At 43.3% G+C, this 12,983-nt stretch overlaps 1 protein-coding gene across 1 annotated transcript in view; it reads right to left on the bottom strand.

Annotated features, from left to right (window-relative positions):
- Positions 1–12,983, bottom strand: part of ACSS1 (acyl-CoA synthetase short chain family member 1) — a gene marked incomplete at its 5' end in the record, with an annotated part of 37,544 nt that overhangs the window by 8,330 nt on the left and 16,231 nt on the right. Inside the window, 7 exons of the mRNA XM_084283400.1 lie at positions 182–308; positions 1,231–1,343; positions 5,444–5,536; positions 6,133–6,270; positions 6,569–6,716; positions 8,087–8,239; positions 11,731–11,906. Coding sequence (XP_084139526.1) covers positions 182–308; positions 1,231–1,343; positions 5,444–5,536; positions 6,133–6,270; positions 6,569–6,716; positions 8,087–8,239; positions 11,731–11,906 — 948 coding nt within the window. The remainder of the gene's footprint in view (positions 1–181; positions 309–1,230; positions 1,344–5,443; positions 5,537–6,132; positions 6,271–6,568; positions 6,717–8,086; positions 8,240–11,730; positions 11,907–12,983) is intronic.

The following is a 12,983-nucleotide window of genomic DNA, read 5'->3' as shown; positions in this document are numbered from 1 at the left end:
TGATACTTAAAAAGGTCAACACCATCTAGAACCTAAAAGCTGCATGCTTGTAACATGTAACACACCAAATTCCAGCCACCCCCAAGATCTAGCTGGTAGAGAAACACTACAAAATGCTGCTGAAAATATTCAGCATGATTATACTATAGTGAAAACTGCATTCCCTTGGCACTCTCCTTACCTGGATATGCTTTGAAATAGGTATCAACAAATCGCTGGTGATCTCCGTAGATTGTTCTTGCCATGCCAGGCCATGGCTGGGAGATGCAGAGCGCACCAGACACATCATTGCCTTTTACAACTTTTCCCTGCAGATTCGAGCAAAGGAAGGATGATCAGGAGAGCAAAACAGGAATAATAAGTGCCTTTGAGTCATTGATATGTCATGAATCACTCTGTTGTTCAGTACAGACTGCCAACGGAAGGCCACACGGGGAGAAAATGAATCCACTAACACAACTACTGCACACAATCTCTGCCATGCCTTCCTCACCCCTTGAAGCCAGCAGCATTGCAGAAAATACAATTCTAAGTCTAAAAGAAAAGTGAGGCCTGTGATTCTCCAGACGGCAAGGCTGGAAAAGATAACAGCAAAGATGTGCCAGGCGGCCAAAGGAAGTGTGGCACGGGGCTAGCAGGGAAATTCCTGGACTCCTGCCTTCCACTTTCATTTTTATTAACTGTCACATTCCCCTATTAAGCTGTGTATGAAGAAGATTACATCCTTTACGGAGCACTGGAGCGCAGATGGGGATTGCTCAGCACAGCTTCACAGACCAGCATTTCTCTCACAGACAGGCGCAGCTGCAGGGCCTCATGCCTTGCATTTCCCTTGGAAAAATGTCAGTCCCACTGGCTGTTCCAGTCTTGCTACATCACTAGATGTTGCACGTGCTGTTCCAACCATTCAGCTCCCTGGTTTCCTGCAGCTGCATAAATTCTGACTGCTCTCATAAATCGAGGCAGCAGATCTTAATCAGAAACACTGTAAGACCATGGAAGTGGAGCTGAAAATGCAGACACCCCAAATCGGCAGACAGCTTGGAATGTCCAGTTGGAAATCTGTATGGACATTTGAGGTGTACTCCGATATATAAATTGCTCTTCTATTCTATTTTAATGGAGGAACAAACATCCTCCCAGATCCTGTTCTTCTCCCATCAGAAAGGTGATTAAGGCAGAAACAAGCAGCTGCTTCTTTTTTGGGCACCTGGCACAGCCTCTACTCACGTTCTCATCCATCAGCACGGGGAAGATCCCAAAGAAGGGTCTCATGGCCATAGCTGGAACGATCTCAGCTTTCTCCTCTGAAGGCCGTGGGGCAATGCAGATGCCACCAGTTTCTGAAAGAACAATGGAAAATAAAATATTTGGGAGCCATCCAATGCTGGATGAAAGCAAATGCCAGCTTTTCTTTGTTAAAGAGAATACAGAAGTCACCTCTGTGTACGCTGGTGACAAACTGTGTACGCTGGTGTGGCCAAGAAGCCTCAGGGGCAGAGCGTTGGCTCCCCACACCACCAAGCATCAAGACCACTGACGTCCAGCTCAGCTCTTCCCAGGCTCAGGGAAGAGCACTGCTACAGCCCTTTGCACCAGGCCTGCAGACCCTGCAGTGGCAGACACACGTGTGTGTCCAACACCCCTCCCATGGTCCCATCCATGGCAAATCCATCAGGCACAATGCAGTGCCCATTGATTCAGCCCATGTGCTCTCCTCCCAGAAGCTGGCCCTAAGTCAGCTCACGTATAAAGCCATTCCTCCAGCTACCAACCAGCAATGAATACAGCTTGAATGCTTACATCCACCTGTGTAGGTTTTTCCTCACATTAACAGGGCTGCTTGGCAGCAGGGGCAGTACTCATCAGCCCCATTTCCTAGCCCAGTAGTGATTTTACAGAGAAAGTCTATGCATGGCATGGGATTTATTTCCCCATGCTTTTTTTACAGCTGTCTAAGGTTAGTATAAAAAGCATCTCAGGAGTCTGAATTACTGTTATTACAGGGTATGAGAATAACCCATCCCTCACAGGCAGGTTGAGATTATCTTCTATTCAAAATTGAACCTTTTAATCATCCTTTTTCATTCCTGCTGGGATGAGCATTAAATCAGATTCCAACCGTAATAAGATCTATTCTAAAAGTAATTCAAAAACCGCAAGAGAGAAACAAAAACACAGGAACATTAGGCTTCAAAAAATATAGCTCTAGAAATAAAGATATGTTCTGCCACTCTGAGAGTGCTGTGGTCCATTAGCTTTGCTGAGGTTGTGGAAACTGAAACCAGGGTTTGGAAAGGCTGAATGTGACCCTGAATTTGTATCCAGTTACCTTGACGTGGCTACAAGGAAGGGTCTCTTTGAGGGAACCCCATGCTTCAGACCTGCAGAAAGTAGTTTCAGATGTGGCTTATGTGTAAAATTATTTCAGATTTCATTGACAGACCTGCATCCACGTCACATGCTTCTGTTCATTGTGAAAGTGTCATCTTCTGAAAGTGTCATCTTGATTTTTTTTTCAAATTTGGATAAAGAAAAAAAGAACCCCAGACATAGGCTGCTCTGTATTTGCACAGACAAAATCTGTGTCAGAGGAGGGAACCAGATTGCAATGACGGTTGATTTTCCTAAGTCAGTATTCATTCCGAATACAGCACTGCGAAATATGTTTCAACATGTGTTTTGCCACACCCTATACAACCCGAAACCAGCTACACATGAAGCAGTGAAGACACACTTCAGAAACAGCTGTGTGGTGATAGGGGTGCTTTAAAAATTATTTGCATGGCCAAGACCTGTCTTAAACTGGTTTAAAAGTGCAGATTTTAGCAACTGACGGAGAGACGGCAGCTAGCAAGGCTTCTAGGCTCTATCCTGACTTTCTGAACTCTGTCTTCTCAGAGGCAGAGCTGGCAGAAGTTAAAAGCTGTGCTTCCATGCTACCTGTTCCAATGCTGTCACAGTGCAAAGCCACGCAGAGCTTAAAAAAGGCCAGCGGAGTCTGAGCAGGGCAGGCGATGCACTGAAACAGGCTCCCTTCTACAGGTAAATCACCTCCAGCAGCCCGGCGCAGAACATGCTGCCTGCTACCTTTTTCTTTGTGACAAACTGGACCAACTGCCTGACGGCTGCAGGGAGGAACCCAGCTCTGAAACACCAACACAGTCTAAACCATTGCAACACGATGCCAATGTAAGAATCCAACAACAGAAGCTTCCAGGACCTACTCAGAGATGCCTCTCAAAAAGATTTTGTTCACAGCTGCATACAACAGCTGTACTTTATGTGTATATATATATATACACACACACACATATACATATATATATATATATATATATATAACAGCAACAAAAATAAAAATACCTGATGTCACTGTGAATAACTACACCTGAAAATCTATCACTTATTATTTGACTCTGTTACTGTCAGTCACAGCCCTTCCTAATATTTTAACACCAAGAGCCATAGAAATTTTCTGTCTCTCCCATCTGCACATACCACGCTACTTAAATTGCCTCTCACAATTGCTATCTCACTCATTTGCTCATCCAAAGACATTCAAGTGGATCCTTAAATCACCATTTGTTCATCTTTATGCCTACCAGGCTTTATTAGCTGGCAACATGCCACTGCTTTGGAGAGCAATGTACTGTAGAGGACACTGCATACAGCAGTATAATTAACAAGCTACACTGAAATTTGTCTGGGAGAAGTGACACTGCAGGATCACAACCAGCATCCATCAAACTGTTTCTGTGATCTCTTTCCACACTCCCTTTACATTTGTATAGTGTATGTAGTGTTCCCATGATTAATTTGGCTTCCTCTTTATTGGAAGCATCAATCTCATGTGCAGAAAGATTGATTTTGTTAGAAAGTAGAATCAATTTCATGAATATTTATCATTATATTATGCTTCCAAGAGCTGGTAACTGTTTGCAGGCAAAGCTATGCTTCATTCAAGGTACGAATCTAGCACTCTGCTTTTACAGACTGTCCAGCAAATGTTCTTTGACCTCTCACCTGACAGCTGTTGCTTCAAAAACCCAGGAGAAATACAGCTTCATTTAAGATCTAACCCTGTATTTAAGGAACATAGGAAACCTACCACTCTACGTGCATCAGTGACTAAAGACAAGCTAAAACTAAAAAATGTTGGGGCAAAAAAGATTCTTCTCATCTCCATCACCGTACAGTAACCAACTACTTCTCCATAGTGTTTCATTGCAAAGCAGTGAGGCAGCATGTAGCACCTAGGCAGCCACGTTTTCTTCTGTTCAGCATGTGAGAACCCAAATGGATTAAGGTATTAGTAACTGAAGTACTGAGCAGATAACATTGCTGCTCTGTTTTATTTCAAATCTGAAAATAAAAAGAGTCTGCAAGTCCGACCTGGATTAAATGGAACTTGGTTGGGTGCCAGAAGCTAACCCATCACACTGAGACTGGCCACAGGGATCCTGAATAGGGAGTCTGGTAGCAGGAATAAAGGTTTCAGCAGTTCGACTAGAAAGGGAATGAATATTCTGCTCAACAGCAGCTAGAAATTCAAGAGTAAGGATGGCTTTTTTTCAACAGAGGCAGAAAGCCAGCAGCCATGCTGTCTTTTATGGTGAACTGTGTGGCTCACAGCTTGAGAAGGATTTATTTCCATCAAGATTTAGATGGAGCATTCAAGACACCTTTTGCAGCTCTTGAATGTTGGTGTGCAAAAGAGAGGACTGGCTGCTGCTGGGGCTGGGAAGGAGGAGCTGCAGGACTCCTTCAAATGCAGGTCTCACCAGGCAGCAGAGCCTCAGCCAAAGCAAATAAAGCATACGCCTGCAGTCCTGGGAGGGGCTGCTGCCAGTGTCCACGCACAGCCAGCAAGCCCCAGCTGATTCCTTCACAATCAGCCAGAGTAGCTGCAGTAGGTGCCTTTGACTACACGGTTTAGCTTTCCATCCTCCTCTAACCTTTTCCAGGCACGGAAACAAAACACACCTATGTACAGTCTGTGGCTATATGGTGCTATAAATGTCTTTTCGTGATAAGCACACATCAAGGTCACTACAGTTCAATAAATAACTGGAAATCAAATTTCTAATTCAAGCTGCCTACTCCATGCTTTGCCTAAAAATTCAATCTCTGCCTTCTGTTTCTAGAACCAACTGAGATTTCCCAGCTTTCAAAATATCAAAGAACATTTAGAGAGGAAAAGGACAAGAAAAAAAATAACAACACAAAAAACATTGCTATTGCTTTTAGATGCAGTTATACTGCTATTATGTGCAGAAACTCCCCAGTGACTTTCCAGATCTGAAAAAAAATGCCAGATTTTTATTTTTTTTTTTTTGACAGATTCACTGGGTTGAATCTAAACGTACAAATTCTTCTCTATCCACCTCCGCCTCCCTATCAACCATCAGGACCATGCACGCTCCCCGAGGATGCCTTTTACCTGTCTGCCACCATGTGTCCACGAGGGTGCAGCGCCCTTCTCCCACCACATGGTAGAACCACTGCCACGCTTCGTTGTTGATGGGCTCTCCCACTAGATCCAAAATAATAAATAAATAAATAGATAAATAAATAAAGGAAAGAAATAGCCTGAGACTCAAGGGGTTGCAGGCAGTTTGTTCTCCCTTTTGGTGCACAACATGGGGATTGCATGAGTAAGCAGAATGCTCACAGTTTTTTGCTGAGATGTGCAAAGGACTACAATGCATTTATGCAACTGAAGACTTACTTTTTTCAGAAAGACCAAAAGGCAACCAATAAATATCACAGGAAGTAATTAATCGATTCAGGTCATGTGTAAGAACCTATAGAATTCTAAATAATGCAGTGAAATGCTGCTTGGGCCACCTAAGCCAGTAAAGTTAATTTACCATTGAACAAACCTTTTCAGGAAGGAATACAATCCTGCAAAATGAGCTGGGAAATGGGCAACTACATTAAGGTTCAACGTGCCCAGTTTCAGTTTGTTTCTCCTTCTTCTAAGACAATATCTGAAAAGCCAGATGGGGAGCCTGCTTTATCAACTATTTTTATCACATCCCATCTGGTTAGTGAAGCCCCTCTGATATTTTCATCCTCATCAGCTAGAACCCCATATCTTTTTCAGAGGAAGATTTTATGCCCCCCTACCTGATCCCAGGGTCTTCAGGGATGATCTGTCGTATTTCTTCACCCACTTGTCTCCATAATTCAGCAGCAAGCGTATAGCTGTAGGTGCTCCATAAAACTGATTAATTTTCAACCTTTGTACCACTTCCCAGTAACGACCTGCAAGGTCATAAACACACTGCCACTGACATTCCACCACAAAAGTTCAACTTGAAGGTTAATAGTCAAAGCTAAAGCCGCGGTTACTGTGAGCACAGAGCAAAACCAATGACAAAATGTTTTATTTTTATTTTTTCCACACTGGATGCATAGACATTCCTGAACATTACAGAAGCACATTCCAAAGAAATGGAGCTTGCCTTTCCTGAGCAGGCAGGTCACACTGGATAGGTGTGTAACCTCCTTTTGCCTTGTCAAACTGCAGGTCTAGCCAAACCTTTACCCACCACTTCCTCACCTGGGTCAGGGTACACTGGAGTGCTTTCGAACAGCACAGTGGTGCCTCCGTTGCAGAGTGGTCCATAGACAACATAGCTATGTCCTGTGATCCAGCCAATGTCAGCCACACAGCCAAAGACATCGCCTTCTTGGTAGTCAAATACATACTGCAAAGATAGATAAACGTAAGGCCAGCTGGCTTCTTGTCGGTAGGTGCAAAAAGCTTACTGGTAAGGTGTTGGGATGCATCCAAGTGGGAGCAAGAGAGCTCACAAGGTGAATAGAGCCAGTCACACAGGACACAGCAAAACAAAGGGCAGCCCAAGGTGAGGAAGAAAATCAGAGCAATCAAGCCTTCCAGCTTCCTAACTCCTTCTGCAAACATACAGGGATCGAGGCACATGGCTGTACCAGGAGGCTACAACCAAAACCCAGAGCTGTGAATATCCACAGTTGCTTACCCCAGACAGTCCACATGGTAGAGCTGATGCTGAACTGCAGGGAAGCTGCAGGCCTCAGAGGCTTAGACCCCTCATGAATATGAACAGGGTTCCATAAGAAAGCTGGAGAAATTCATATGTGCCCACGAAACATTTTCTGAGAAATGTTCTCAGCTGCTCAACTTCTCTATCAGTGCATTGCTTTCCAGATGCTCCCCTCTCCCTGCTCATCAAATTCAAATAAAAATCTTGGAGAACTCATTATCTCATCTCGCTTTTGGAAAATGCTTCCCTCTGTAAATCTAATTCCTCTACCACATGGTGAAGAGGTCCTGACTCATAAGGAAGAGTCAGTTTTATTTTTAAATCGAAGAAAGTGGATCAAAAAAAAAAAAAAAAAAGACACCACAGCAACAAACCCATGAGTGTGTGACAAGAATGTCACACATGAGTGTGCAAAGATCACAGAGGCCACACAGGTCATCTGATCCCTCAGTCTAGGAGAGCTAATTCTCACTTTATCTATGTCAGAATCTTTCCCTGTCAGGCTCTGAAGTACCTCTAAAGGGACTGCAGCTGCATACAATGTCTCCCTGCACCAGTGTGCGGGATCTACCATCTGGACTAGGAAAGAAATAGATGCTTTGGCAATTACAGATTGGCAGATCCTCTTGGCAGTAAAAGAAAAAAGGTGAGTACCCTTCTGCAAAATACTGGAGTAATACCCACCTTACCAATGCCAGCGAGGTACCCACCACACTCTCCTCAGCTGCATCTTTAATACCTCACTTCAAAGATGCAGATTTTAAAGTCTGCAAATTTGGGCCTAAAACACCAATAGTTTAAATGCAAGAGTAGAAGTACCACAGAGTTTCTGTTCTTTCACAGCTCTAGGCTCTGGTTCTCACAGCATTGCATTCCCCAGTAATAAATTCTGAAGATTACTTACATGTTCTCAGAATTTTTCAATTTGGTTATGCCCAATAAACCACTGAGGCAGCAAACACAGAACACAATAACCTCCACCAGTCAAAGTCCCTATCATTAATACTGTCAGAAGGTAAATGAACCTCTTCCAGGTGATATGTCTGAGTTACCTTGTGCGTGAGAGCAGAATACAGCAGATATCCAGCCTGGGTGTGAACAATTCCTTTGGGTTTTCCTGTGCTGCCTGAGGTATACAGCATGAAAAGCATGTCTTCACTGTCCATGCTCTCTGGAGTGCATACAGAAGCTGCCTTGGCTATCTCCTAAGAAAAAAATGGGTAATGATGACAGAAAGATTTTGGTTATATGGAGCCAATTAATACTGCATATACTCCATCTGTAAACATGGCAGCAGGGCCAAGAGACAAGCACCATCATTGCTTGTACCCCTCACAAACGTGCACGGATGTATCGTAGGTTACACTTGCTCACCTTGTGGAAAGGTTCCTGGGGACACAAAGCACCTAGCCTCTCACCCAACAGCTCTGCCAGAAGCCAAAGGGAATTGGCCGGATAAAACAACATCACAGGGAAAAAAAAAAAAAAAAAAAAAAAAAAAAAAAAGGTAGGCAATAGCTTGCATCTCAAGCCTTTGCAGACTGCTGGCAGAAAACCAAAGATTGACTGTAAACATGAACCACACTTAGCAGCAGCAGCAATGCTCAATACTGTTGGGGATCTTTTCTTTTTAAGACTGTAATGTTATAGTTAAACTGTGTGTTCACCTCTCTTCCCCGGCCCCAGAAGAGCCTGGCTGTCCTGTCCATTCGATCCTGAAATTCTCATTACTTCTGCCCAGTGCTTTACCCTCCTGCCTCTGTTGTTCTAATACACCATCATTTGGCCAGGTGGGTGAGAACCTAGATCCTCTCTTCACCTGTAGTGTCAGAACCACTGGAGGTAAGGATGCAACGTCCTACTGATCCAGAGCAAATGTTTGGCCATGCTTGCATGTTCAGTCCATCAGAGGAAGGGAAAATAATGTGCCTGTAGCAGCACTGCTTGCAGAAGGCCAACATTCAAAACACAGCACAGCAGCAAGTACGCATAGTGCTCAAGTCCCAGACAAAGAACTTGCACAGGATGTTGCTTCTCATCAGCATTTAGATCCTGCACAAAAGTGCATCCGGACCAGCTTCCAGTCCTGACTCACGTGCTTGATCCAGACAGAACATAAGTTGCAGCTAAGGTCTGGCACAGAGTTGTACTGTGAAAAACAACAAAACTAGGGACTCTGAGAGGCGTCTTCAGACCAAAACAGGTGGTGAAGCTTTAGACTTGAAACCTGAATGCCTACTGTATGCTTGGTCAGTGCTGCTTCTGAGCTTTCTACTTACACTCCCCATCTGAAAAGACTAAGGGTGCTAAACTTATGCTTTCCATCAATGATGCAAAGTGCTAGAATTAAGACAGGCTGTGAATTGAAAGTATTATTCCATCACTAGAAAGCTTTCATGTATAAAACACACCTAAAAAAGCCAAAAAAAAAAAACTTCTTCCAGAGCAGGGTGAACAAGACAAAGGCACTCTGGAAGAGCATCATTTGTCTTGCTTGTCTGCTCAAACTGTAAATTTTTCATGAAGAGGCTGAACATTTTTCTTGCTGTGTACAAACTTGCAGTAATGACCGTGTGTTCCAGATGCTCGACATACGGCTGTAAAAAGGCACAGCTGGCTTGTTTTTCTCAAGCTCTGTATGGTCCTGGGAGAATAATGATTCCTGCAAGGGTTGCTCTTTGAGGGAATTTCTAGGTACTCCTTTTTTACAAGTATATATCGTAAACACACTCTTCTTACAAGCAAACACTACAAATCCAGGTCCAAACATTTACAAGTGTCTGACAAACAAAGCTTGATAAAATAAGAAGAGCTGATACAGTCAGACATAATTCTTACCAGCTGACTTCCTAGGTATTTACAGAGACCTTTCAGCACTACCAGCATAGGCTGATTTACCAGTTTTGGATACTAAAATGAAGTTTACATATGCTCCATTAAAACATGAGCTTAGATTTTACAGTAAGGTATTGTAGAAGTTCAGTTAAGACAGTGGATAATGTGAGCCAATTAAATCACAAAGAGTCAGCCAGTTCACGTGGCATCTCGGTTATTTCCCACATTACCCTCCCAGACTCACTGCTTCTCAAAGGCTTGTATGAAGGACACAAAATTGCACTACAGAGGTGCAAATGGGGTTCCACTGGTGAGCAGAGAAGTGAACAGATGTGAGACAGGACTAAAGAGAAAGTATCTACGATGTGGGAAGATAAGCGCAGTGGCTGGTAAGTACAACTGCTGTGAAGATCAGTGATGACAGAGTTAAAAGCATTAGCAGTTGAATTCTCATTATGTTTCAGAGTTAATCCTACACTTGACAATGAGCTGAGCTCAGTTCTTAGATCTCCAGAGCACCTCGGGCTGTTTGTACAATAAGGAAAAATGTTTCAATGTACTTTGTTGAAGGAGTAAGACAATTTCTGAATAAAACCTGCCTTCTCTGTTTAACTTACCCTAGCAGTTGCTCCTTATCTCTTGTGACCAGCACAGGGACTCCTGAGTAATTATCTTGGCTGCAGAGGGGTGATTTCCAGGTATTATTGTGATGAGTATTTTCTGTTTACCACTGCTTGCAAACTGATAAAACTACTTCTACATTAGGTTGCAGAGTCCCATGTGTGCCAGCTAAAAACTAAAAATCACCACTGTTTTCTCCTTTCTTTCTTTAGAGCACAAGTTATAAATACTACCCTCCCATCATGGGGTAGCTATGACACTGTTTATTGACTATTTTAAGAGTTCTCAGGAACCTGATTATTTCTGCGCTGCCTTTCAACAGTGTCCAGTCTGAGAATATGTATGAGAGCTCACAAATCAAAACAGTGTGTCTGCACATAGTAGAACAGTAACAGCAATGGTATCATTCTGGGTCTCAAGAAACACTCATTCCTAAAATTGTAGCATGGTTTTCAAGACTGCTGAAATAGAGCAACAATAGAGCAACACCTGGGATTTATACTGGGATAAATCAAACACAGATTGAGCTGCTTCAACTCACAGTCATAGCAAACCATAATTTAGGGATGAATTATTGTCATCCTATTTAAGGATGCAAATGCAGATGCTGTAAGGTGCATCTCCTTTTCATCTGCAGAACTCAGGAGCAAAAGGCACAAGTGGAGAGAAAGATGATATAGCCAACACCCAGACCTAAACGGAGCTAACCAGACTGCCAGGGGGCATCTGCAGAGCTAAGTGACTGCAGTGATATATAGATGCTGTCACTGTAATATAGTTGTGTCCATTAGCTCACTGGGGTACTGCAGCAGTATAGAAAGAGCAGCACACATTGCAAACCTGCTCCAGAAGCAGCATAAATGCCAGCTGCCCCCGGTAGGTTTGGTGTGGCTACACTAGAGTGCCAAGTTTGCAGTGCCAAAATTCATAGATTTTAACTCAGCACACATATGAAAAGAAAGAAATATCAGGAGACTGTCTGATATTTCTTGGCTGCAGAGTCTAATCATGCAGCCCACGGCAGGCAAAAGACCAAAGCCACCAGTGTGTGCATAATCTATACATTCAGCAAGACTCTCATGCTTGTGTTCTGAACAGCCCTGCAGTGGTTCTCTCAGAGATTTCTGTGTTAACTGGTTCCTGTGCTTGTTAGTAGAACATATCCCTCTCCCCCAGCACAGTAAACATCACACGGACAAACAGCAGGGAAAATAGGCGAGGTTTACCAGCATCAACATACTTCTTCAAGGGGCACATCACGGTCACCCATCTGGACTTTGTTATCTGTCCTCTGAGCTACAAATACATGTTTGACGCTTGGACAGTTCTTTACAGCTTCATCCACCGTCATCTTCAGCTCTATGATTCGGCCTCCCCGGACTCCCTGGTTGTAGGTGATAACTGCTTTGCATCCAGCTAAAAAGAGAGAGAATTAGCAGACACACCAGCCTGTTTTCCAATATGTGCACACTGCTTGCATTACTTTTGGGAATGATGTATAGTACAACGCGTATGATAAATATTCAAAATTTCTCTCAATGAAAATCAGTCAGTGCCACTGACAAAACCACTTTAAAACCTGGCTCTCGCACAGACTAGGGGTAGCAGGAACCTTCAGAGCTTACCTAGACCATCCTCTCCACCCTAAACGCCCTAAAGGGTCAGTTCCAGCTAAGCCACTGCTGGCAGTTGTCAGTCCAACCTTCCCAAGCCACTCCAGTGTTAAGTATTTATTCCTTTCCTACCAGCTCACTCCCATTTCTGTTATGAAAAATGAGAAAGTCTTTCCCAATGTCTAGTCAAAGTATCACTCACTCTAATTTAAATGTACAAATCCCTACCTGTCAAAGTCAATGCACAGAACGATTTCTTCCCAGTTACATACCTCAGAGTGCATACTGGTTCTCTAGGCTAACATCTCACGCACTGAAACCAGTGTAAAACCTCCAACAATTTCAGCAGGCCTCAGTGAACGAGCATCTCCTTTACCCCTTTCTCATCCCCTCTTTGAAGCTGCACACAACACCCACTCCAAATTGAGCAGCACTAAATTCAGCACCCTCTCAGAGGCATTATCCTGCTGTGAGATATCTGCAGCCTTCTGAAACTCACTCAGTACTTCGAGGAGAAACTTCCTGGAAGCCACAGCACATATCAGCACTCTGACGGACCACTTCAAACTGTATCTCACTGAATTAATTACAGAGCTCCGTAGAAAGATGCAGAAAAATGATTCTTTAGCCTCCACTTAGTGGCCAAAAGTGAGGGATAATCAAAACACATACTTGCTCTCTATAGATTTACTTTAAAAAAAAAGCATGAAACCTGCTGTAAGATTTATTTCTTCACATCAACCATAAAGAAACTGATGCAACTGCTAGATGGAATATAAGCCACTTGCTATTTTGTACTTCTGCTGTATTTTTAGCGTTACTTTTTATCTAATCACACTACAACTGCTTTGGGTTAAGAACTGCTCTGTATGTTGATACA

Source organism: Netta rufina, assembly GCF_964035555.1.
Source record: "Netta rufina genome assembly, chromosome: 3".
Classification (NCBI taxonomy): Eukaryota; Metazoa; Chordata; class Aves; order Anseriformes; family Anatidae; genus Netta; species Netta rufina.
This window is presented reverse-complemented; position numbering and strand designations above follow the sequence as displayed.